Raw genomic sequence first — 27679 nt, 5'->3', positions numbered from 1 at the left:
ATGTTTTATTTCCTGGGGGAATGAGGTTAATAGTTTGGGACAGTACCTTACCTATGGGGAAGGAACAGGACTTAAGAGAGTTAATTTCAAGCCCTTCTGGGACTTCAAGCCTAGGAAGAAGGATATGAGTCTGAAGCCTCCACATGAGGAATCTCTGGTTCTTATCTCCATCATTGATGGTGCTTCCCTGTTTGCCTTTCCTGCTCTCTTGGTTCCCATGGTACCCTGGGCAAAAAACCCACATTGCTAAGGGAGACTGGCCACCCTTTGTTTTTAGGTTTTGGACTCTTTTACTTGGCGTCACTGGCAGGGGTGTGCTTCAGGTAGGTCTCATCATTTTCATGGTTCCACCCAGTCCCTTCCTGCTTGATCTCCCCTCCTGCCCTGTCCGTCATGGTATGCTCCAGGACTATATTGAAGGGGCGAACCGGCTTCAATAGCAGATGCAGCTTCAGGGCAGCGGGTCAAGGACTGGCAGGAGGTGAAGGACCAGGGTCCGGGTCCAAGAGGGGTCTCTTGCTGCGTGAGTCTGGATTCCACTCTCTTCATAGTCAAAGCGGGTCTGGGTGAAGTTAAGGAGGAAGGGGGAAATTCCTGGATTAATTAAAGACAGCCAGAGTTGAAGAAGTTTCCTCTCCTAACTACACCATTACTGGGCAGTGTTCTCTCACAAGTCATTGTCCATCTCTGGGCCTTAATTTCCTCTTCTGCTTGCCCTACCCCTAACTTCTTTAATTTAAGGAAAAGCAGTCACACTATTTTCAAGTTCGCCTTCTCCCAGGGTTGTTTGAGAACATTAGCTATTGCAGTAAGAGGCTCTTGAGGCCCTTGAGGCCCTTGTTCCTGACCTCCTTAACTGGGAGCAGTAGGTTCTGTCATCAAGGCACAGAATGGCAGCTGAAGTCCTCTCCTCCCGCTCATCCCTGGGTCAGAGCTAGATATTATACTATAAACAGCTTACCTTTTATTGTCTCCCTAATTCCAGATAACATCAAGATGCCCAAAATTGAGGAAAACATGTTCCAAAATGATCCCAGTGAGGCAGAGAGTAGGGCTCATAAGCCTAAAACACCAGGGCAGAGCCAGGAAAACAAGAGCTTCTGTTTAGATGACCACTCTGCTGGTAGGTCTAGAATTCTATCAACACATCCTGGGGTAGTGCTTAATAATAGTTACATTGAAGGAATAGACTGCCTGTGGCTTAAGGGTCTTTAAGGAGCATGAAAATCTCCTGCAACCTTGCATTTTTTCCTTTCTCATTCTTCGACTACTCCTCTTTTGGATTATTATTTTTGTTGTCTTTTTTTCCCCTTTCAATATTTACATAGAGGACCAAGGACCCTTACTGGCAAGTAAAATTAAAAGACATTTTGGCTATAAAGCAGCCAACAAAGCATCATAACTTGTGCTTGCCAAGACTTGGAGTGTTTGGGTGAGTTCAAAACATTGGAAATAGATTGCATATTTATTTATTTCTTAATTATTTATTTCTAAAATCAAGAATAATTAACATGCAGTGTTATATTAATTTATATTAGGTGAACATATTAGTTTATATTATATTAGGTGTATATGTTAATTATATTAGATGTACAACACAGTGATTCAAAAATTTTATTACTCCGTGCATGATCATTGCACTCTTATTCCCCTTCACCTATTTCACTCATCCCCCATACATGCCCACTCTCTGACAACCACCAGTTTTTTCTGTATATTTAAGAGATTTTTTAAAAATTTAAGTCCAGTATGGTTAACATCTAGTGTTATATTAGTTCCAGATGTACAATATACTGATCCACCAATTCTATACATTAGTCAGTGCTCATTATTGTAAGCATACTGTTAGTCTTTCTCACCTATTTCACCCATCCCCCCATCCACCTCCTTTCTGGTAAACATCAGTTTGTTCTCTATAGATAAGAGTCTGTTTCAAAGAAAAAGTGTCTGTTTCATGGTTTCTCTCTTTTTTACTTTGTTCTTGTTTGGTTCCTTAAATTTATATATAAGTGAAATCATATGATATTTGTCTTTCTCTAACTAATTTCACTTAGCATTATACCCTCTAGATCCATTCATGTTGTTGCAAGTGGAAAGATTTCATTTTTTTATGACTAATATTCCATTGTGAATATACACCACATCTTTGTCCATTCCTTTATGAATGGACACTTGCATTGCTTCCATAATTTGACTATTGTAAATAAGGCTGCAATAAACTTAGGGATGCATATATCTTTTTGAATTAATGCTTTAATATTCTTTGGGTGAATATAAAGTAGTGGAACTACTGGGTAATATGGAAATTCTATTTTTAATTTTTTTGATTATTTATTTTTTCAATTGTGGTAAAATTCACATAACATAATATTTATCATTGCAACCATTTTCTCTAGATTTTTTAATGTATAATGAGCACATAAAATTACATATATATAAAGTGTACAATTTGATGATTTAATATACATATGCATTATAAAATGATGACTGCAATAAAATTAATGAACACATCACCTCACAACCACCTGAATTTTTTTGGTAATATTTTATTTATTTATTTGAGAGAGACACAGTGAGAGAGATCAAGAGCGAGAAGAAGGTCAGAGGGAGAAGCTGACTCCTGTGGATCTGGGATCCCGATGTGAGATTTAATCCCTGGACCCCAGGATCATGACCTGAGCTGAAGGCAGTCGCCCAACCAACTCAGCCACCCAGGCACCCATCTGAATTTTTTTTGATAAGCAAGCTTAAGATCTGTTCCCTTAGCAAGTTTCAAATAGAGCTATTCTATGACCCAGCAATTGCACTACTGGGTATTTACTCTAAAGGTAAAAATGTAGTGATCCGAAGGGTCATGTGCACCCGAATGTTTATAGCAGCGATGTCCACAATAGCGAAACTATGGAATGAACCTAGATGTCCATCAACAGATGAATGGATACAGAAGAGGTGGCATATATAAATACTATGTGGCCATCAGAAGAAATTAAATCTTACCATTTGCAACGACATGGATGGAACTAGAGGGTATTATGCTGAGTGAAATAAGTCAATTAGAGAAAAACAATTATCATATGATCTCCCTCATATGAGGAATTTGAGAGGCAACATGGGGGTTTGTGGCATAGAGAAGGAAAAAATGAAAGAAGATGGGTTCAGAGGGAGACAAACTATAAGAGACTCTTAATCTCACAAAACAAACTGAGGGTTGCCGGGGGTAGAGGGGTGGGGAGAGGGTGGTTGGGTTACAGACATTGGGGAGGGTTATGTGCTATGGCGAGTGCTGTGAAGTGTGTAAACTCCTGGGGCTAAAAATATATTATATCTTAATAAAAAATTAAAAATTAAAAAAATTTAAATAAAAACAGGGCCTAAATAGATATTTTTCCAAATGATCATGGAAATGCAAATCAAATCCACAATGAAAAGTTATTATGTCATAGTTAGAATTGCTAATATAAAAAATAAAAAAAGACTATATAACAAGCATTGTCAAGGTTGTGGGGAAAATGGAACTCTTGTACAATGGTAGAAACATAAATTGATACAGCCTCTTTTTTTTTTTTTTAAAGAATTAAAGTAAAACTTCCATGTGATGCAGCAATCCCACTTTGGGGCATATATCCAAAGGGAATGAAAACAGGATCTCAGAGATATCTGCACCCCATGTTCATTACAGTAGCCAAGACAATGAAACAACTTAAGTGTTGCATGGGTGAAGAAAATGTGGGTCATGGACATGAAAAGTCCAGCATAAAGAATATACTCAATGATATTGTAATAACAGGGTATAGTGACAGATGGTGATTACACTAGTTGAGTAATACTGAGTAGTGTGTATAATTGTCAAATTAATGTGTTGTACACATGAAACTAATATAATATTGTATATCCATTATACTTTAATGATAAAGCAAATGTGAATATTATTTGGTCATGAAAAAGAAAGAGATTCTGCTATTTGTGTCAACATGGATGAAACTGGAGGACATTATATTAAGTGAAAAAATCCAGAAGGAGAAAGACAAATACTGTGTGCTATCATCTACACATGGACTTTTAAAAAATGAAGAAGTGAATTCACAGAAACAAATAGTGGATGATGGTTAGCAGTGGCTGGGAGGTGAGGCAAATGGGGAGATAGTGGTCAAAGGGTAAGAACCTTCAGTTACAAGATGAATAGGTTATGAGGATCTAATGTACAGCATGGCAACTGTAGTTATAATACTGTATAGTGCCCTTGAAACTTGCTAAGGGAACAGATCTATTTTTAATTTTTTGAGGAAGCTCCATATTGTCTTTCATAGTTGCTGCTCCACTGTGCACAGTTTGCATTCCCACCAACAGTACACGAGTGTTCTTTTTTGTCTACATCCTTGCCAACACTTGCTATTTCTTGTGTTTTTTATTTTAGTCATTCTCATAGGTGTGAAGTGATACTCATTGTAGTTTTGATCTGCATTTCCCTGATAATAAGTGATGTTGAGTATTTTTTCATGTGTTTGTTGGCCATCTGGATGTCTTCTTTAGAGAAATGTCTATTCATATCATCTGCCCATTATTTAATTGGATTATTCCTTTTGGGGGGTGTTGGGTTGTAAAAGTTCTTTATATATCTTGGATACTAATCCTTATTAGGTATATCATTTGCAAATATTTTATCCAATTAGATGAGTTATTTTTTTATTGATGATTTCCATCACTGTACTAAAGCTTTTTATTTTGGTACAGTCCCAAGAGCTTAAATTTGTGTTTGTTTGCCTAGCCAAAGGAGACATATCAAAAAAAATGTTTCTATGCCGGATGTCAAAGAGATTACTACCTATGATTTCGTTAGGAATTTTAGGACTCACTTTTAGATCTTCTATTTATTTTGAGTTTATTTTTGTGTGTGATGTAAGAAAGTGGTCCAGTATAATTCTTTTGCATGTGGCTGTCCAGTTTTCACAGCAACATTTGTTGAAGAGATGGTCTTTTCCCATTGCATATTCTTGCATTCATGTCATAGATTAATTGACCATAAAAGGATAGATTTATTTCTGGGCTTTCTATTCTGTCCCATTGATTTGTGTGTTTATATTTGTTCCAGGACCATACTGCTTGGAGGACTATAGTTTTTTAGTATATCTTGAAACCTGGGATTGTGGTACCTCCACATTTGTTCTTGTTTTATAAGACTGCTTTAGCAATTGGGGGTATTTTATGGTTCCATACACATTTTAGGATTATTTGATCTAGTACTATGAAAAAATTTAATGGCATTTTGATAGACGTTGAATGTTTGTGTAGCTTGCTTTGGAAATACAAACATGTTAAAAGTATTTTTTCTTCCAACCCATGAACATGATGTGACTTTCCATGTGTTTCTGTCATCTTCAATTTCTTTCTTCACTGTTGTATAGTTTTCAAAGTAGAGGTCTTTAAGTTCCTCTTTTAAGTATATTCTTACCATTTTATTCTTTTGGTGCAATTATAAATGGGATTGTTTTCTAATTTATTTCTGCTACTCCATTAGTAGGGTATGGAAATGCAACAGATTTCTGTATATTGATTTTGTATCCTGAAATGTTACTAAGGTTCTAGTAATTTTTTGATGGAGTCTTTAGAGTTTTATAAATGTAGTATTGTGCTATCTGCAGATAGTGAAAGTTTTACTTTTTTCTAAGCAATTTGGATGCCTTTTATTTCTTTTTGTTGTCGTATTGCTGTGGCTAGGACTTCCAATACCATGTTGATTAAAGTAGTGAGAGTGGACATCCATGTCTTGTCCCTGATCTTAGGGGGAAAGTTCTGAGTTTTTCACAATTGAGAATGATGTTGCCCTTTATTGTGTTAAGATACGTTCTCACTGAAACTACTTTTTTGAGAGTTTAATCATGTGTGGATGTCATGTATTCTCAAATGCTTTTTCTGCATCATTAGAAGGTGACATGATGATTTAAATTTAAAATTAGTTAGTGAAGGGAAGCAAGATGTAAGAAGAATAGGACACTTTCTATGAAGCCAGCATTACCCTGATCCCCAAACCAGGCAAAGACCCTACCAAAAAGGAGAATTTCAGACCAATATCACTGATGAATTTGGATGCTAAGATTCTCAACAAGATCCTAGCAAACAGGACCCACCAGCACATTAAAAAGATTATCCACCAGGACCCGGTGAGATTCGTCCCTGGGCTACAAGGATAGTTCAACAATCACAAATCTGTCAATGTGATAGAACAGATTAATAAGAGAAGAGAGAAGAGCCACATGGTCCTCTCAATTGATGCAGAAAAAAGCATATGACAAAATCCAGCATCTGTTCCTGATTAAAATGCTTCAAAGTATAGGGATAGAGGGAACATTCCTGAACTTCATCAAATCTATCTATGAAAGACCCACAGCAAATATCATCCTTAATGGGAAAAAGCTTTCACCCTTGCCGTTGAGATCAGGAACACTACAAGGATGCCCACTCTCACCACTCTTGTTCAACATAGTATTAGAAGTCCTAGCAACAGCAATAAGACAACAAAGATAAATAAATTGTATCCAAATTGGCAATGAAGAAGTCAAACTCTCTCTCTTCACAGATGACATGATTCTTTAAATGGGAAAACTCAAAAGACTCCAGCCCCAAACTACTAGAACTCATACAGCAATTCAGCAACGTGGCAGGATACAAAGTCAATGTACAGAAATCTGTGGCTTTCTTATACACTAACAATGAAAATGCAGAAAGAAAAATTAGAGAATCGATTCTATTTACTATAGCACCAAGATCCATAAGATACCTGGGAATAAATCTAACCAAAGAGGTAAAGGAACTATACTTGAGGAACTACAGAACACTCATGAAAGAAACTGAAGAAGACATAAAAAGATGCAAGACTATTCTATGCTCTTGGATCAGAAGAATAAACATTGTTAAAATATGTATACTGCCTAGAGCAATCTATACTTTTAATGCCATTCCGATCAAAATTCCACCAGTATTTTTCAAAGAGCTGGAGCAAATAATCCAAAAATTTGTATGGAATCAGAGGAGACCCCGAATCACTAAGGAAATGTTGAAAAACAAAAATAAAACTGGGGGCATCACGTTACCTGACTTGAAGCTTTACCACAAAGCCGTGATCACCAAGACAGCATGGTACTGGCATAAAAACAGACACACAGGGCGCCTGGGTGGCTTAGTGGGTTAAGCCGCTGCCTTCGGCTCAGGTCATGATCTCAGAGTCCTGGGATCGAGTCCCGCATCGGGCTCTCTGCTCAGCACGGAGCCTGCTTCCCCCTTCTCTCTCTCTGCCTGCCTCTCTGCCTGCTTGTGATTTCTCTCTCTGTCTAATAAATAAATAAAATCTTAAAAAAAAAAAAAACAGACACACAGACCAGTGGAACAGAGTAGAGATCCCAGATATGGACCCTCAACTCTAAGGGCAAATAATCTTCGACAAAACAGGAAAAAATATACAGTGGAAAAAAGACAGTCTCTTCTATAAATGGTGCTGGGAAAACAGGGCAGCTATATGTAGAAGAATGAAACTCAACCATTCTCTTACACCATACACAAAGATAAACTCAAAATGGATAAAAGACCTCAACATGAGACAGGAATCCATCAGAATCCTAGAGGAGAACATAGGCAATAACCTCCTCGATATCAACCACAGCAACTTCTTTCAAGATATGTCTCCAAAGACAAAGGAAACAAAAGGTTGATATCCAGGATCTATAAAGAACTCCTCAAACTCAACACACACAAAACAGACTATCATATAAAAAAATTGGCAGAAGATAGGAACAGACACTTCTCCAATGAAGACACACAAATGGCTATCAGACACATGAAAAAATGTTCATCATCACTAGCCATCAGGGAGATTCAAATTAAAACCACATTGAGATATCACCTTACACCAGTTAGAATGGCCAAAATTAGCAAGACAGAAAACAACATGTGTTGGAGAGGATGTGGAGTAAGTGGAACCCTCTTACATTGTTGGTGGGAATGCAAGTTGGTGCAGTGTGGAGATTCCTCAAGAAATTAAAAATACAACTTCCCTATGACCCTGCCATTGCATTCCTTGTTATTTACCCCAAAGATACAGATGTCGTGAAAAGAAGGGCCATCTGTACCCCAATGTTTATAGCAGCAATGGCCACGGTTGCCAAACTGTGGAAAGAACCAAGATGCCCTTCAACGGACGAATGGATAAAGAAGATGTGGTCCATATACACTATGGAGTATGATGCCTCCATCAGAAAGGATGAATACCCAACTTTTGTAGCAACATGGACGGGACTGGAAGAGATTATGCTGAGTGAAATAAGTCAAGCAGAGAGAGTCAATTATCATATGTTTTCACTTATTTGTGGAGCATAACAAATTGCATGGAGGACAAGGGGAGATGGAGAGGAGAAGGGAGTTGATGGAAATTGGAAGGGGAGGTGAACCATGAAAAACAATCTGAGGGTTTTGAAGGGGCAGGGGGTGGGAGGTCGGGGTACCAGGTGGTGGGTATAAGAGAGGCCACAGATTGCATGGACCACTGGGTGTGGTGCAAAAGCAATGAATACTGTTACACTGAAAAGAAATCTTTAAAAAAAAAAAAATCACCACTGACTAAAAGACAGCTACGCCAGGCACTCAGCTAAACACAATTTAGGAAAAATGTCCATTACCTTTCATGACATTCCTGTGAAGTAAATAGTATTATTATCTTCATATATATGGAAGAAGAAACTGAAACACAAAAGATCATTAGTGTCCCAAGACTATACAGATGGGAAGTTGGAAAGCCAATAATATAATATATTTCAAAGTGCTTAAGAGTCCAGGGGAAAGAGGGAGGCAAGATGACAGACGAGTAGGTCACCTCATTTCATCTGCTTCCCTGAATTTAGCTAGATAACCATCAAGTCATTCTGAACACCTATGAAGTCAAGCTGAGATGCAAGAAAAGAGTTTCTGAAATTCCACAAATAGAAAAGCGGCCACTTTTTGCAAGGTGGGAGGTGTGTAGAAGGGAATCTAAGAGGCAGTATATCAGAAGATAAACAGCAGGGGGAGGAGCCTCCATAAGACAGCTACCCAAAAGTGATATCGCCCAAGAGCACAAAGTCAGAACTTTTAGAAGTCTGCTCCAGTAAGAGACAGCCCTGCCTAAAAGGTGCTCAGGTGGTGAACCAGGGCACAATCCTAGGCGGGACAGTGTGGCCTTAGGATCCCTGGGGTCATAGAAAGAAGGGGGGTGGTGCCTGAGCTGAAAGAGTTCCCAAGCACTGGAGTGGGGAAACTGGCTGTGGTCAGCAAGCCCAGGAGTGGGTTCTCAGCTCAGTTTGCCATAAACCTCAAACCTCGGACTATGGGGTGACCGCTCTTCATGCAAGGACCCTGCAAAGGGCAAAAATGTGGCAACCCTTCACATTGCCCCAGGAGGGGCAGTGGGGGTGCACACATGATCTGGCAACTGCTCTCCATGCAGAAGCCCTGCAAGAAGCAGGCCTACAGTGACCCTCCCCCCTCCGCAGAGAGGGTTGGCACCAGTGCACACACTGTAAGAGTCTGCAGAATTTGTGCACATGAAAGTGAAGGCTGCTTTTCCCTGAGGGTTTACTGAAAAGAGGGGGCCATGATCTTTCAGTTCCAGGGCTGGAGATTGGGGCGTGGCCAATTTTATTTTCATCCTCTGAAGTGGCAGGGAACAAAAGCCACATAGAACAACCTGAAGCAGCTTACATTGAGCCTGGCCTCCTGGCAAGGTGTGATGCAATTCCACCCAGCAAAAGACACCTGAAGATCAACACAGCAGGCCCATCCCCCAGAAGACCAGCTGGAATGTCAGGGGAATACCAAGTTTACCAAGCACATGGAACTGCAAAATTCCAGTGCTAGGGGAAAATAGTATATAGAATTCAAGTATTTTTTTCACTATGATTTGTTTATCTTTCCGTTTTAAATGTCCTTTTCTTTTTTTTTCCTTTGCAACTAGTTTCTTGTTTTATTAACTCTTTGTTCTCAAGTCTATTTTTAATTCCATTTTTATATTTACTTTATAGATATAGTCTTCATTTTGGCTTCCTTTCACTGTATTCAATTTTATTTTTGTATATATAAGTTTTGCTTTCTTTATACTTTTGGGATTTATTGTCTTCTAACAAACAAGCAAAAATACACCCAGGACCAAGTGGATCACCCTGTTTTGTCCACCTGGGAGACTATATTCTCTCCTCCCTGCTTTTTCTTCTTCTTCTTCTTCTCTTTTTTGGTTTCTGACCTTTTCAGATTCTTCTAGTGTGTATTTTGCTTAGGACGTGGTTGATATTTTTTATTTTATTCCCTCATTCATCCATTCTTCTCTGGGAAAAATCACTAGAAGGAGGAATTCACAACAAAGGGGAAAAAAAACCAGATGCAATACCCTCTACCACAGATCTAATCGATATGGACATAAGTAAAAGGTCAGAGTTGGAATTCAGGATGATGACTATAAACCTACTAGCTAGGCTGAAAAAAAGGATAAAAGACACTATAGAATGTCCTAGCAAAGAAAGAAAAACTAATCAGGCTGAAATTAGGAATGCTTTAACTGAGATAGTCTAACACGGATGCCCTAACAGCTAGGGTAAATGAGGCAGAAGAGTCAGTGACATGGAGGACAATATGATGGAACGAAAGAAAGCTGAAGAAGAGAAAGCAAAACAACTAATGGGCCATGAGGGGAGGCTTCGAGAAATCACTGATACCATAAAGCAAAACAATATTAGAATTATTGGGGTCCTAGAGGAAGAAGAAAGAGAGAGCGGGACAGAAGGTATATTTGAGCAAATCACAGCTGAGAACTTCCCTAATCTGGGAAAGGAAATAGGCCCTCAAGTCCTGGAGGTAGAGAGAACCCCCCCCCACCAAAATCAGTAAAAATAGATCAACACCTCAATAGTGAAGCTTGCAAATTTCAGAGATAACAAGAAACTTGCAAATTTCATAGATAACAAGAAAATACTGAAAGCAGCTCAAGACAAGAACTCCTTAATGTACAATGGTAGAAACATGAGACTGGCAGCGGACTTATCCACAGACCTGGCAGGCCAGAAAGGGCTGGTGTGATATATTCAGGGTAACAAATGAGAAAAACATGCAGCCAAGAATACATGATCCAGCAAGGATGTCAATCAAAATGGAAGGAAAGATAAAGAGCTTCCAGGACAAACAGAAACTAAAGGAGCTTGTGACCACTAAATAAGCCCTGGAAGAGATAGTAAAGGGAACTCTTTGAGTGGAAGGAAAGAACAAAAGTAAACATGAGTCCAGGGCTGGATGGCTTCTGAGAGGAATTCTACCATTTAAAGAACTAATACCCATTCTTCTGAAGCTGTTTCAAAAAAATAGAAATGGAAAGAAAAGTTCCAAACTCTTTCTATGAGGCCATCATTACCATGATCTCAAAACCAGGCAAAGACCCAATCAAAAAGGAGAATTACAGACCAATATCCCTGGTGAACATGGGTGCCAAAATTCTCACCAAGATACTAGCCCATAAGATCCAAGAGAACATTAAAAGGATTGCTCACCATGATCAAGTGGGATTTATTCCTGGGCTGCAAGGGTTGTTCAACATTCCCAAATAAATCAATGTGATAGATCACGTTAATACAATAAATAACAAGACCCATGTGATCCTCTCACCTGATGCAGAAAAAACATTTGATAACATATGGCATCCTTTCTTGATTAAAACTCTGCAGGGGCGCCTGGGTGGCTCAGTGGGTTAAGCCGCTGCCTTCGGCTCGGGTCATGATCTCAGAGTCCTGGGATCGAGTCCCGCATCAGGCTCTCTGCTGAGCGGAGAGCCTGCTTCCCTCTCTCTCTCTCTGCCTGCCTCTCCACCTACTTGTGATTTCTCTCTGTCAAATAAATAAATAAAATCTTTAAAAAAAAAAAAAACTCTGCACAGTGTAAGGATAGAGGGAACATAGTTCAATATCGTGAAAGCCATCTGAGAAAAGTCCACAGTGAATATCATTCTCAATGGAGAAAAACTGAGAGCTTCTCCACTGAGGTCAGGAACATGACAGGGATACCCACTGTCACCACTGTTCTTCAACATATACTGGAAGCCCTAGCTCAGCAATCAGACAACAACAAGAAATAAAAGGCACCCAAATTGGTACAGAAGAAATCAAACTCTCACTCTTTGCAGATGACATGATACCCTATGCAGAAAACCCAAAAACCTCCACCCCAAAATTGCTAGAACTCATACAGCAATTCACCAACATGTTGGGATACAAAATCAGTGCACAGAAATCAGTTGCATTTCCATACATCAACAATGAGACAGAAGAAAGAGAAATTAAAGAATCAATCCCATTTACAATTGCACCAAAACCCATAAGATACTTAGGAATAAACCTAAACAAATAGGTATAGGGCCTGTACCCTAAAAACTACAGAAACTTTTGAAGGAAATTGAGGAAGACACAAAGAAATGGAAAAATGTTCCATGACCATGAATTGGAAGAATAAATACTGTTAAAAGTTCTATGCTACCCAGAGCAATCTACACATTCAATGAAATCCTTATCAAAATTCCATCAACATTCTTCACAGACCTGGAACAAATAATCCTAAAACTTGTTATGGAACCACAGAAGACTCCAAATAGCCAGAGTAATGTTGAAAAAGAAAACCAGTGGGGTCTTTGTAGCTCAGTGGGTTAACCCTCTGCCTTAGGCTCAAGTCATGATCTCGGAGTCCTGAGATCGAGCCCCACATCAGGCTCTCTGCATAGCAGGGAGCCTGCTTCCCCCTCTCTCTCTGCCTGCCTCTCTGTCAGCTTGTGATCTCTCTCCCTCTCAGTTAAGTAAATAAATAAAATCTTAAAAAAAAAAAAAAAGGAAAAGGAATCCAAAGCTTGTGGCATCACAATTCTGGACTTCAAGCCGTATTACCAATCTGTTATTCTCAAAACAGTATGGTACTGGCACAAAAACAGGCACATAGATCAGATAAATGGAATAGGGACTCTAGAAATGGCACCTCAACTCTATGGTCAACTAATGTTCAACAAAGCAGGAAAGAATATCTATTGGAAAAAGGACAGTCTCTTCAATAAATGGTGCTTGGAAAATTGGACCGCCACATGCAGAAGAATTAAACTGGACCATTTTCTTACACCATACACAAAGATAAACTCAAAATGGATGAAAGACCTCACTGTTGGAGAAGAATCCATCATAATCCTAGAAGAGAACACAGGCAACAACATCTGCGACCTAGGCTGCAACAACTTCTTGCTAGACACATCACCAAAGGCAAGGGAAACAAAAGCAAAAATTATCTCTTGGGACTTCATCCAGATTAAAAACCTCTGCACAGCAAAGGAAACAGTCAACAAAACCAAAAGGCAGAATGGGAGAAGATATTTGCAAATGACATATTAGATAAAGGGCTAGTATCCAGAATCTATAAAGAACTTATCAAACTCAATACCCCAAAACCAAATAATCCAGTCAAGAAATGGGCATAAGATATAAGCAGACATTTCTCCAAAGAAGGCATACAAATGGTTAACAGACATGAAAAAATTGTTCCACATCTCTAGCCATCAGGGAAATATAAATCAAAACCACAATGAGATACCACTTCACAGCAGTCAGAATGGCTAAAATCAACAACTCAGGAAACCACAAATGTTGGTTAGGATGTAGAGAAAGAGGAACCCTCTTACACTGTTGGGAGAAATGCAAGCTGGTACAGCCACTCTGGAAAACAGTGTGGAATTTCCTCAAGAAGTTAAAAATAGAGCTATCCTATGACACAGCAATTTCACTACTAAATATTTACCCCAAATATTCAAATGTAGTTATATGAAGGGGCTCCTGGCATCAATGTTCATAGCATGTGTGTCCATAATAGCCAAACTGTGAAAGAGCTGAAATGTCCACTGACATATGAATGAATAAAGATGTGGTATGTGTATACAATGGAATATTACTCAGCCATCAGAAAGGATAAATACTTACCATTTACATAGACATGGATGGATCTGGAGGGTATAAGTCAAATACTCAATCAAAGAAAGACAATCATCATATGGTTTTACTCATATGTGGAGTATAAGAAACAGCAGAGAAGATCATAGGAGAAGGGAGGGAAAAGTGAATGGGAAGTCATCAGAGAGGAAGAAAAACACATGAGACTCTTAACTCTAGGAAACAAACTGAGGGTTTCTGGAGGGGAGGTGAGTAGGGGATGTGGTAATTGGGTGAGAGGCATTAAAGACGGCACATAATGTGATGAGCACTGTGTGCTATTCTCAACTGATGAGTTATTGATCCTACATCTGAAACTATTGATGTACTATATTTTGGCTAATAGAAGTTTAAAAAAAAAGAGTCCAGTGGCAAGATATCCTTATTAGGTATGAATGTGCATTTATTAAATTTTAGGATATTCATAAAACCCATGTACCTGTGCCATTTCATAAGGGTATTAAGTCATGACACTAATTGAGGTGTTTGATCTTTTGCAAAGGTGGAGCAGGAATGAAATTTTTCAACTGACTTTTCTCTCTTGATTAACTTCCAGCATATTTTTGCAGCATATATTATTTCTTTAAGACATTTTGCCTTTTCTATATTCTTGGTAGCTAAGGCCATATCTCTCTGTGTACACTAATAGGATAAATGTGTAAAACCACTGTTCAAGTAATTCAGCTACCCTTGCAATGGATGTGGATGAGAAGACATCCTGTGGAAGTAGCTATTGATTACAAAGGTTAACTACAGTAGAAGAGCTAAGCTGCAATCTGTCAAATGCACATATACAGCCTGAGCTGAGGCTGAGGAAAAGAGACTCTGGGTTCCAACTGTTTCTCTAATGCAGTCTCTAGGATTAGAGAAAACTAAACTTAGACTGTCCTGTGCATGACAAGATGACTACTGTATTAGAGTGAATTATATTCAGGTCACTGAAAGAGTCAAGGTTCAAGAAAAAGCATTTACATTCATGGGCAGTTCTCTTCTAAGAAAACCTACTTTAGGTTGGGAAACATGGGGCTCTGAAGCAGGTGGAAAAACTCAGTGCTTTATTCAGAAGACAGAACTACATCATTCCCCACCCCCATGTAAGCAAGAGATGAAAGAAAGAAATGTTCATACTTTTTATTCATTGGTAATAATAATAGTAATGATAATAATAAATAATGCAGCTCCTTTCTATTATCTCCCACATATATCCCTGCCTCCACTATTTCTCTGTTTACCAATTGCTTATCCTCTTACAATTCAGGTCCAACCTTTGTGAAAATAAGTCTGAATTCAAAACCTACTCTATACAAACCTGTGATGGTTGAAACATGTGCAATATACATCTTCCCTTCTATGACTTACTAAACAGAGTTTATTATTTTTAACTTTATTTCCCAATTCCAACAATGGTACTCTGTCCATGGACCATTCAAGGTCAGTACACCTTGAAAAAGCAGAAGAATGCTATATAGCACAGGGATCTGCAATGGCTGAATAGATACATCTAAGATGTGTGACTCCCTCCTTTTAATCTCTTTTCTTAAGATCTTCACACATTTTTAGTCACAGTCATTCATTTTCATTCTTATCTTATTCCTTCTATGAACCTGTAAGTCCCTGAAGGACATAATTCTCTCTTCCTTGTCTCGCATATCCCCTACTCAGATCTTTAGACTTAGCAGGCTCTTGACAAATCCTAGCTGAATTGAAGAAATGCTTTCTCCTTTCCCAAGCATCTATCCAGCCATTTCAAAAGCATTTTCTGTGGTGAACCATTTTTCTAAAGCAGTGATTCTTAAACTTGTTTATGCATCAGAATCATCTGGGAGGGATGTTAAAACAAAGTACTAGGCCATTCCCCCAGGTTATAACTTAGTAGGTCTAAGATGAGGCCTGAAATTTGTATTTCTTAGTTCCTTGGTGAGGCCAGTGCCGCTGATTCAGATACCACACTTGGAGAACAAGTGGTTTCAAGTAAAAGTCCAACAGACTAATTACTCTATCAAGACATCACTCCTCTCAAGACATCAATAATATTTACACACATCCAGGAAACAAAGATCATACATGAGAGAGATCCAGAGACAGATATTGTTAATAAGACACTAAGTCAGACAGCATAAAAGTAGAGAAGCAGTCAAATATACACCCTCAACTTTTCAAGACTGTGACATAAGAACATCCCTTGGCCTAAATGAATCTGAATCTCTGGGAGCTAGGCCCAGGAATACTCACTACTCACTAAGGGTGATTCTCAGTCTCATGACTCAGGGACCACACTTAAAAAGTTCCACTGTATGTAATCACAAATAATTACCAAACTCCTGAATAAAGTTTGTATGTTATCCTAAGTTACCTTCTTTTCCTAAGTGGATCCTTCTCCTGTATCACCTAAAAAACGTCTTGTTTCCTCTGAGTCTCAGTTTCTTCACTTGCCAAGTGCAGCTCCACTATGCAGCATGCACTAGTACTGCTATAGGTCCTACTATCAAGTAGCCCTTTTTTCTTTCCCATAAAACTAACTACACCAGTGAGAACTTAGTGATGTTGATTTTTCCATTTTTCCAGGCTTATTGAGATATAATTGACATTTAACATTGTGTAAGTTTAAAGCTTACAACACAGTCATTTGACATATCTCTATATAGTGAAATAATTATTACAATAAGGTTAGTTAACACATTAACACCTCACATCTCACATACTTACTTTTTTATGGTGAGAACTTTTTAAAAATAAGATTTTATTTATTTATTTATTTGACACAGAGAGAGAGAGAGACCACAAGAAGGGGGAGCAGCAGGCAGAGAGAAAGGGAGAAGCAGGCTCCCCGCTGAGCAGGAAGCCTAATTCAGGACTTGATTCCAGGACCCTGGGATCATGACCTGAGCCAAAGGCAGATGTTTAACCAAGAGCCACCCAGGTGCCCCTAATGTGAGAACTTTTAAGATCTGCATTCTCAGCAACTTTCAAATATACAATACAGTATTGTTAACTAGAGTCACCATACTGTACATTACATCCTCAGAACTCTTTCAGTTAACAAATTAAAGTTTGTATTCTTTGACCACCTTCCCCCACTCCCCCTCCCCCAATATTGCCTACACCCAGGCCCTGGCAACCACCAATATGCTCTGTTTCTATGAGTTTGGGTTTTTTTAGATTCCATATATAAGTGAGATTGTACATTATTAGCCTTTCTCCATGACTTATTTCACTTAACATAATGCCCTAAGGTTCATCCCTATTGTCACAAATGGCAATATTTTATTTTGCATGTGTGTGTGTGTACATATACACACACACACACACACACACACATATATATATCTCACATTTTCTATTCTATCTATTAGATGTAGATATATATATAGGAAAATGTGATATGTATCACATTTTCTATATCCGTTCATCTGTCAACAGACACTTAGGTTGTTTTCATGTCTCAGTCATTGTAAATAATGTTATAATAAACAGGAGGATTCAGGAAGCTCCTTGAAATTGTGATTTATTTCCTCTGTATATATACTCAGGAATGGAATTGCTGGATCTTATGGTAGTTCTACTTTAAATTTTGGGAGAAACCTTCACAGTTTTCCATAGTAACTGTGTCAATTTACATTCTTATCAATGTGAACAAGGGTTCCCTTTTCTTCACATCATCCACAAGTCTTGTAATCTCTTGTCATTTTTTTATGTTCAGTTAGCTAACATATAGTGCACTATTAATTTTTTTCTTTTTTTTAAAGAATTTATTTATTTATTTGACAGAGAGAGATCACAAGTAGGCAGAGAGGTAGGCAGAGAGAGGAGGAAGCAGGCTCCCTGCTGAGCAGAAAGCCTGATGCGGGACTCAATCCCAGGACCCTGGGATCATGACCTGAGCCAAAGGCAGTGGCTTAACCCACTGAGCCACCCAGGCGCCCCAGTACACCATTAATTTTTTATGTAGTGTTCAAAATTGATTGTGTATAACACTCGGTGCTCATCACAACTTCTCTTTTTGATAATAACCATTTTAATAGGTGTGAAGTGATTTCTTACTGTGATTTCGATTTGCATTTCCCTAAAAATTAGTGATGTTGATCACTTTTTTATGTATTTCTTAGCCATTCAAATATCTTGCTTGGAAAAATGTCAATTTAGCTCCTTTGCCCATTTTAATCAGAATTGCTTTTATGCTATTAAGTTGTAATGAGTTCTTCATATATTTTGGATATTAACCTCCTACCAGATATGTATTTACGAATACTTTTCCAATGTTATAGATTGCTTTTTCATTTCATTAATTTTTCTTTTGTTGTGCAGAAGTATTTTTAGTTTGATGTGCCCTTCTTGTTCACTTTTGCTTTTATTACTTGTGTCTAGATTATATATCCATGGAATTATTGCAAAGGCCAAAGCAAGAAGCTTTTTCTTATATTTTATTCTAGCAGTTTTGTAGTTTCAGATTTTACATTTAAGGTTTAATTAATTTCAAGTTATGTTTGTGAGTAGTATACAATATGGGTAAAATTTTATCCTTTTACATAGAATTATAGATTTTCCCAGTGTTTTTATTGAAGAGACTATTCCCAGTTTAGTATTCTTGTTTCCTTGCCAAATATAGTTGATATATACATGGGTTTGATTCTTGGATATCATTCTGTTCCATTGTTCTATGTGTCTGTATTTATGTCAATACTGTGTTGATTACATAGCTTTATAATATAGTTTGAAATCAGGAAGTGTGATATCTCCAGATTTGTTCTTTCTCAGGATTGCTTTGGCTATTTGGGGTCTTTTATGGTTCCACACAAATTTTAGGATTTTTTTTTCCTATTTCTATGAAAAATGGCATTGGAATATTGATGCAAATTGAATTGAATCTGTTGATGGCTTTGGGTAGTATGGGCATTTTAAGAATATTAATGCATACAATCCATGAACACAGGGTAAGCAACTGCTTTTGACTTGGGTCATAATCCTGGAGTCCTGGGACTGAGCACCACGCCGGACTCCCTGCTCAGTGAGGGAGTCTGCTTCTCCCTCTCCCTCTGCCCCTCCCCCTGCTTGTGCTCTCTCTCTCTCTCTCTCTCTCTCATTCTCTCTTTCTCAAATTAATAAACAAAATCTTTTAAAAAATAAAGTATTAAATATATAGATCTTTTACTTTCTGGATTAAATTTATTATTAAGTATTTTCCAGTTTTTAATGCTATTGTAAATGGGATAATTTTATTTTTCAGGTATTTTACTGTTAGTGTATAGAAACATAACTGACTTTTCCATGTTGATTTTGCATTCATAAAGTACTCAATTTGTTGATTAGTTTTTTTAAAAAAAGATTTATTTATTTGACAGAGATCACAAGTAGGCAGAGAGGCAGGCAGAGAGATTGAGGAGGAAGCGGGCTCCCTGCTGAGCAGAGAGCCCAACGTGGAGCTCAATCCCAGGACCCTGGGATCATGACCTGAGCCGAAGGCAGAGGCTTCAACCCACTAAGCCACCCAGGTGCCCGTTGATTAGTTTTAACAGGTTTTTTGGGTGGATTTTTTAGGGTTTTCTGTGTAGAAGATCATGTCTTCTGTAAACAGGGACAATTTTACTACTTTCTTTTCAATTAGATGGGTTTTTTTGTCTGACTTCTCTGGCTAGGACTTCTTGTACTATGTTGAATAGAAGTGGTGAGAGTGGACACATTGTCTTATTCCTGACCATAGAGGACAAACTTTCAAACTTTCACCATTGAATATGATGCTATGTGGGCTTGACACATATAGCCTTTATTACATTGAGGTACTTTCTCGATACCCAATTTGTTGAGAGATTTTATCATGAATATATGTTCAATTTTTCTGATGCTTTTTTGTGTATTTATTGCAGTGATTATTTTTATGTTTCATTCTATTGATGTTATCCATTAAATTATTCTTTTACATATGATGAATCATCCTTACATCCCAGGAATGAATCCCCTTGATCATGGTGTATGATCCTTTTAATGTGCTAGTTCCTTGAGGCATAAAGTTAGGTTGTTTATTTGAGATTACTGCTTCTTCTTGATGCATGTCTTTATCATTATAAACTTTCCTCTTAGAACTGCTTTGGCTGTATTCTGTAAGCTTTTGTATATTGTGTTTCCATTTTCATTTGTCTTAAAATAGTTTAGGTCTTTTTAAAATTTTTTTGGTCCATTAGTTGTTCAGTAATGTAATGTTTAATTTCCATGCATTTGTGAATTTTACAGGTTTACTTCTGTTATAGATTTCTAGTTTCATTCCATTGTGATTGCAAAAATTAAATAATATCTATCTTTTTAAATTTGTTGGGACTTGTTTTGTGACCAAACATATGATCTAACCTAGAAAATGTTCCATGTGCACTTGAGAAGAATGTGTATTCTGTGGCTGTTAGATTGAATGTTCTGTATATGTCATTTAGGTCCATTTGGCTCAGCATGGAGCCCAACAAGGGACTCGATCTCATGACCCTGAGATCATGACCTGTTCCAAGATGAAGAGTCAGATACTCAACTGACTGAGCCACCCAGGCACCCCAATGCATTGTTTTTCCTATGTTATTTTGTCTGTCTGTGTGTTCCTGTAGTGGACTAAATTTTTTAAAAAGGATTATTCTGAATTCTTTTCAGACAATTCATATTCTTTATAGTGGGTTATAGAAGTGTTATGTTTCTTCTTTTGGTAGTACTTATATATAATTCTGTGATTCTTAATTCTTTGCATTGGTATCTGCATGATTGGGTAAGCTATCTCCTCCTCCAGACTTTATAGGCTCACTTTGCCAGAGAAAGACCTCTACCAGTCAGCTCAGCTTTAGGGTACTGGATGGGTCAAGCAGACAGCATCAGTTGGAGAATGTCATCAAAAAGATGTGACCACCAACTGACCCATGAGCTGGACCCAGACATTCAGAGGTGTCTCACCTCCTCCCCTGTCCTTGGAATGCAGGCTTTACTTATAGTTCCCTTTTCTTATTAAAACTCCCACCTACTAACTTGGAGTGGCCTGTCTTTTTCTTCAGTCTCTCTCTACCCTCTGTGTATGGGGGCTGGCTTAAAATTACACCAGGGAAATTCCTGGGAGGAATTACATGCAACAGGATCCATAAGCAGGTATGTCTTGCTAACAAAGTCTCTTTTTGGGTGAGGCCACTGCTCATGCTCTGAGGCCAGGGGGATGACACAGGCTGGACTCCATATTTACGTAGGCCTACTGGCTGGGTTCCAGATGCAAGAAAATCCACTGGACAGGCTTCCTGGTCAGATGGGGCTTCTGGTAGTATTCTGCAGCCACATGGGGCCACTACCTGGGATCTGCAATTACCTTGGTTTAGGTAAACTCACAGGATGTGCTGCCTGATAGGACAGTGCCATGGGGTTGGACTCTACAATTGGGAAGGACTGCAGACTACATTCCACAATCATTCCTGGCCAGGTAAGATTTGTTTATCCAGTTACGCTTTCTGACCAGTTGGTGTCACTAGCTGGACTCTGTTTATGAATGGCCACAAGCAGGTCTTCATGGTCAGATGGAACCTCTGACTGTTGAGCAAGGCTGCTGGCTGGGCTTCCTGCCTGTTTAAGGTTGCAAACTATGTTCAACAATCAGGCAAGGCTGTAAGCTAGGCTCTGCTGCAGGGCAGGGCTGTAGGCCTGGCTGTGAAGCTTGGCAGTACCAAGTCATGTGATCTAAGACTACCCAGGGTCACTGTTCACACTCCTTGGTTATGTGAGGCTAAAGGCTATATTTAACGATTTATATTTCACAATTGGGCAAGAATGCTGACTTGAATCTATGCCCAAGCAGAACTGTAGGATGGGCTCCACTTCTCTCCAGGCTCTCTGTCCAGATGTCCTACTCTATGGGACTAGAGGACATACTTACTGGTTGGGTGGGCCAGTGAATTTGCTCTCTGGGCCTGTGAATTTGCTTTCCTACACAGGCAAAGCCATAGAAGGGGCTCAACAGCATATATGGCTCATTAGCTGGAGACCCAAGTTAGACAAAACTGTCAATTAACTTCCATGGCTAGACACATGGCCACAAGCTCAACTTTGCACATGAGCAAAACCAATGGCTAAGATCTCTGCTCAGGCACCACTGCAGACAGGAATGATGTCTGCTTAGACTGAGCACTAGTTGTTAAGTCCTGCTCACCTTCTGTCTCTGTCTGTTGTCTGATGGTCAAGACCTGGAGATTTCCACAGTGATCCCTGTGAAATGAGACCCAAGTGGGCCTCCTAGGAAGTGTCCCCACAACACTAGGAAAGCTCTGTTCTTCCCATTGGAGAAACCATAAGCCGAGGGGGTACTTCTAAGTGCAGTGCTTTACCATCCTTAGGGAGGAACAATACAATAATGATGTCAGTGCTCTTCTTTTATAGTCCTTGGTTTTTATGATCCTGGTGAGGCTTCAGCCTCAGCCCCAAGTCCTGGGATTTTTACAATGGTGTCTTGTCTATGGATGGTTAGTCTTCTTGTGAGGGGCACTAAAGTCAGGAACAACCTATGTCACCATCTTGATGATAACCCTCCTCCAGATTTGCAATAAATTAATTTGGGACCCTAGATTTTAATGCTCATAATGTCTTATTAGAAAAAATCTCCCCCTATTTGGACAGCCAAGTGAATCTAGTGACTATCTCTATATTATATATTTAAAAATGCAGGGTTCACAGACCTGTACCCCTGGGGATAAAAATATATGTTTATAAAAAATAAAAAATTAAAAAAAATGCAGGGTAAAACTACTCTAGATGGGCAAATGTTTTTCTCATCTTGTGTCTGTAGGAGTATTCACTTAGCAACTCTAAGTCTGTATTTCTCATCTGCTCCCATTCAGTTTAGCACTTACACTGTCCAGAGTGGAATCAATACCTTAATGTAAAGAATGGTTACCAGATGAAACTGAACAATGGAAGTAATTGTCTACCCCAGCTCACCCGACAACACTCATGTTTTCCTTTAGACTCTTTGAAATGGGCCTAATCTTGTGCTGGATTGGTATACAAATGTAGAGGTTATTGAATTTATCATGGATTTGCAACACGTTTCTCAAATTTGTAAGTGGCAATACTGAAAAGAGAGCAAATGTGTTGGATGACAGAATATGGATTCAAAGAGATCTGATAATGAGCAAATTTGGGCACATCAGCAAACAGTATGGTTCCTCATACATGTAACTTAGATCCAAAGTATCTGAGAATTGTCACATGGAAAAGACAGAGGTACAGAAACAGACACACAACAGCTGACTTCAAATATTGGAGCAGGTATTACTATGTTGTGTGAGCCTCCAGCAGACAGTCCTAGGACTATTGGATAGAAGTTATAGGAAAGCAGATTTGGGCACAGTATAATAATCAGGTCACTGCAAGGGGTTGAATAACTCTATTGGACGATTGTTTTAGGCAAGAGGTAAGGCGTTGGTGATCAACATGGTAGCTTCCAAGTCTTAAATCCTCTAGCTACACTAAGCCCCATGACTGTGCTATCTCACTAACAATTGATCAGAGTTGTCCCACATACTCTTTTGCTTATGTAAGTTTATGCTCTGGTAAAGAAAACAGCTTCCACTTCCTGTGGTTATTTAAACATGTAATCCATCAGAAAGGGGTAATGTAATACTTGAGGTTTCAAATAGGTATGAAGAGAATAATATTTTTGTAGTAAAAGACATGGGTATTAAGAGACTATAGCTTGGATGGTTATACACTCAAATGTTAACAATTCTAATTGATGGGATGTTAGAGATTGCTTTTTACAATTTGAAAGCTGATAAAAGTATTGTTTAAGGTAAGGAATGGAATACAGAATGGACACACACACACACACTTTGTGCTCACCATGAACACCAAAAATAATTGGTTCAGAAGACAGTAAATTCTGTTCCAGACAAGAATGAGAGCAGAGATTCAGTGTTGCAGATCATTAGCAGGTATTAGATGTCTGAATTTGTGTTCAATAGATGTGATGTGCTTAGCACGATGTGTGCTAGCTTGTGCCTCTTTCCCCTTTCTCCCATCAAATCCCAGTGTCAGGGGTCTCCTATGAAGTTGAAAAGCACATTACAGAAAGTGAGAGAGCTCAGTTTAAACATCCCAGCTCTTATTTGCCTTAGATCACTTCAGACCCTGTGTTTTCATTTTCTCACTTCTAAGCTAAGGAGGCTAGTCCATGTTACCTCCTCTCCTGAGATTCTCATGGGAGAACCATGATTCCAACTCTATGGAAAAGCACCTAGCATTCGCAAGTCAGAATCCACTGGACCTGGACAAAGGACAGAATTTTCCCTGTGACTAATCTCCTAAAGTGGCTTTAAGCCATTTTGTTTGGCTAAAATGAGTACCTTTGGTGCACTTTCATTCCTTAGAAGACCACCAAGAATGGGCCACCAGAATCTCAAAACAATGACTATACTTATTATTTTATCACTACATTAGAAATGAAAATAAACTGAGAAGTTACAAATGCATGCCACTTCATGAATATCGTCAAGCAGCAGATTCATCCACTGTAGAAAGTTAAAAGTAGTTTAACTTTTGGGGATGCAAGGAATACACAAACAAAGGTCATAAATGGTAAGATTATTGACAGCACCTTCCATATGGCATGTATGTATCAATGGAAAATTTTAAAAAGGGAATATTGGCTGGGAAGGGAAGAAATCAGAAGATGCCTAAAATTTCTACAAACATATAGGCTTATATAAAACAAGCCCCAAACTGAGATACTTAAGGAATGTTGATATTTGGTGTAGGCAGGAGATCCCCATTTTATGACGTTTGAACACACTCTTTCTCTTGTTGGATAGCTGGGGGGTGGGGGAAACAAACACACACAAAAATCATTAAGAAGGCATATTCCTAGGAGTAAGTTCAGTTTTCTTCCAAGAGGTAATTGCCAAGTTATTGAAGCTTGCCATATCTGCTTTAAATTTAGAAGGCTAAGGCACTAACCACAAAACCCCAGTTGAGTGTTTGTGTTGCATGTGCACACATGTTAACCACCTGAACATTTATGAGAACATACATCAACTACATATTTTTTTCATGTGAGAGGCAGATTTACGCTATTGCCATTTTTTCCATAGATTATTCTGAGACTGAAGAGGAAGTGAAGCATTTTCCTCAGATTTATCTATCACTACATAATTAGGAAGTTATAACCTTTCAGGTACTTCTGACTTAACTGCATTATCAAATAACACTGACATGAAAAAAAGTGCCCCTCAGGTTTGTGAATATGCTTGGAGTTTTTCTATCAGGCTGTAATTCTCAAAGGAAAATCTGATCCTTTGGAGTCTGGGAACTTTGAGTGTCCCCCAAATCTAAACTTTTTCTCTACCTTATCTTGTCAATCAGGTAGAGAAAGCCAATACTGCAGCTTGTGTCGTTCTTTAGGAATGAAATCATGGATCCAACCTGCTAGATGCAGAAAATGCCTAATAACCATAAAGTGGATGAAACTAAGACTTTTCTAGTCCTTAGTCTAATATTCCAAGATTAGTTATAATGAGATTTTTAGTAATTTTCCAACAAGAAACGAGATTTTTATTTTCCCATTACTTCTTGGGTCTATCTCGTGAGAACCACTTATATAACTGAAGTAAGAAAACAACTATTTGATATTTTCAACTGTTGCATTAAATACAATGGTACTCTAATTATTGCTTAGTCAGTGGCAAAATTTACTGGAATAGTTTATTTTCTGAGCCTATAAACGTTCACCATTGTTTTTCTCCACTAGAAACCCCCAGTCCCATGACTTACTTTCCTGTGAAGGGAGAGTATTTTTTTTCTTCAGCATTGGTTTTCTTCAGTTTTGACCTGTCAAACTTCTTCACTTCAGACAAGTCTGGCTTATCACTCATCTTGACTAAAAGAAAGACTGAAAAAAGTTTTAACTTAAAATCAGCATAACTAATGTCATACTAAGGAATCACAGCCAATAATTCTCATATTTAATATCAATGCGTATTTTATCTGCTGATTTTCAACAAGAAAAAAAGCACGCATCTTAGAAAAGTCATGTTTTTATTAGAATACTTTGAATTACACATCACTGCCCCATTTCCACTAAGCAGTAAAAGCCTGAATCAGGATGCACTAGAAACCAAGATGCTATAAAATCCAGAGTCAGTATGTCTGACTCTTTTACATCAGAGCTGAGGTCAAATGGAGGTGACAGAAGCACAAGAAGAGATAGAGATAGAAGAAAAATAAGGACTGTGTTTGACCAACTAACGGTTTTGTAACAAGAGACAGCATTTATTTGAGCAAATTCATATTGCATTCAATTAATTTGGGACATTTTTCTTGGAAAGTAAGAAGCAGCATTAAAAAAGGGTTAAAAAAAAAAAAAGGAGGGTGGCATAAGTTGCACTAGTTTCTTTCCATTTTATTTGCCCAAAGATAGATTCAGGAGCCACAATAAGAGAGGGAGAGGATTTAATCCAGTTATAACTAATTACATGTCTCATATTAGCTCCTTTTGGCACTGGTTTGTAAATGCTGGCAGAAGACACAGCTAATTAGGATCAGACCAAGGACTTCAGCTGAGGAATAAACCAAATAGAGCTGATTTTTACTTCATCATGTTTTCTCTGCATAAGGAGAGTTTAGGAGATGAGGCGCCCTGTGACCATTCTAGATTTATCTGAGCAGAGACAACTGAAGAGCCCAGAGACGGGAAAACAAAGGGTCCAGCTCGTGCCTGGTCCCATTCTGGTGGGGTTAAGACACGTCTAGTGCCCAGAGTAGAATGGAGAGACCCCCAAACAGCCAGAAGTCCCGAATATGTCTCCCTTCCATCGAGGTCACCCCAAGACCTGATAAGCGACCAGTCGCCCATCTCCAGAGGTAGGAAAACAGGGACTAACAAATTATAAAGGGCTGGGCACATGGGCCGTTTTGTCAGGAGCACTTCGCTTACATTTTAAAATAACCATCATCTTTGTTGGGCGCACATCCCACCTTTTGGCCACAGGAAGGGAGAACGCAAAGCACCAACTCCAGAGGGTCCAAACCCGGCAGCACCCATATTCCTCTAAGTCTCAGGCGTGCAGCCACCGCAGACAGGCCGGCCTTCCAAGGACCCATCCTGGGAGGACTCCGCAACGCTCAGAGGCGGCGCCGCAAAAGACAAAGGCGCGGACTCTCTAGGAGACGCAGTTAGAAAACCCCAGTCCCGACTCAGCCCCACCAGTTCCCGAGAGACCGACCCCTTCCGCCCTGCAGCTGCTGCGCCCTCCTGCCCATAGTATTCTGGCTCCGCCAGGACGGCAGGTCCTTACCTGATGGCTTGAAGACGGTTGAATGGACGACGGCTGGACCAACGCCGCTCCACACACTGGAAGAGGTTAACTTTCCTGCGTGGCACCCTGCAGTTATAAGTCGTGGAGCCCACCCAGCTCCGGACCCCTCCCCAACCACTTGATTGGCTGAGGGATCCCAGGTCCTCCTCTTCGCTGCCCCCAACTCCCCCCTCCCCGGGCTTTCTTCTTGTAGGCTTGAGTCCACTGTCTCTCCTCTACACAGGACCTCTCTCCTGCATCAGTGTCTTGATGACGTCATACTGGAGCCACCTCCCCAGACACTGTCTAAGCCTTCTCTGATTCGCCGCCAAGGGATTGCCTGCCTTCCTCCCCGGTATCTCCCACTAT

General features: G+C 39.1%; 2 protein-coding genes and 1 long non-coding RNA gene across 3 annotated transcripts in view; 1 reads left to right on the top strand and 2 right to left on the bottom strand.

Moving 5' to 3' along the window:
- LOC309856828 (T-complex protein 11-like X-linked protein 2) overlaps positions 1–27365 on the bottom strand; it is a 78312-nt gene extending 50947 nt beyond the window's left edge. Inside the window, exon 1 of the mRNA XM_082718463.1 lies at positions 27311–27365. The gene's annotated coding sequence lies outside the window, so the exon portion shown is untranslated. The remainder of the gene's footprint in view (positions 1–27310) is intronic.
- LOC309856837 lies at positions 445–4079 on the top strand. The gene is made up of 3 exons (XR_014307366.1): positions 445–523; positions 986–1123; positions 3915–4079. It is a non-coding gene; the product is annotated as an uncharacterized lncRNA (long non-coding RNA).
- On the bottom strand, positions 24792–25888 carry TMSB15A (thymosin beta 15A; the record flags this gene model as incomplete). The annotated part of the gene is given in 3 exon segments (XM_082718474.1): positions 24792–24829; positions 25788–25812; positions 25814–25888. Coding segments are annotated over 3 exon segments (138 nt in total).
- Positions 27366–27679: the final 314 nt, after the last annotated feature.

The sequence above is a fragment of the Mustela nivalis genome (assembly GCF_964662115.1).
Source record: "Mustela nivalis genome assembly, chromosome: X".
Taxonomy (NCBI): Eukaryota; Metazoa; Chordata; class Mammalia; order Carnivora; family Mustelidae; genus Mustela; species Mustela nivalis.
Note: the sequence above shows the minus strand (reverse complement) of the source record. Positions and strands in the feature narration are given on the sequence as shown.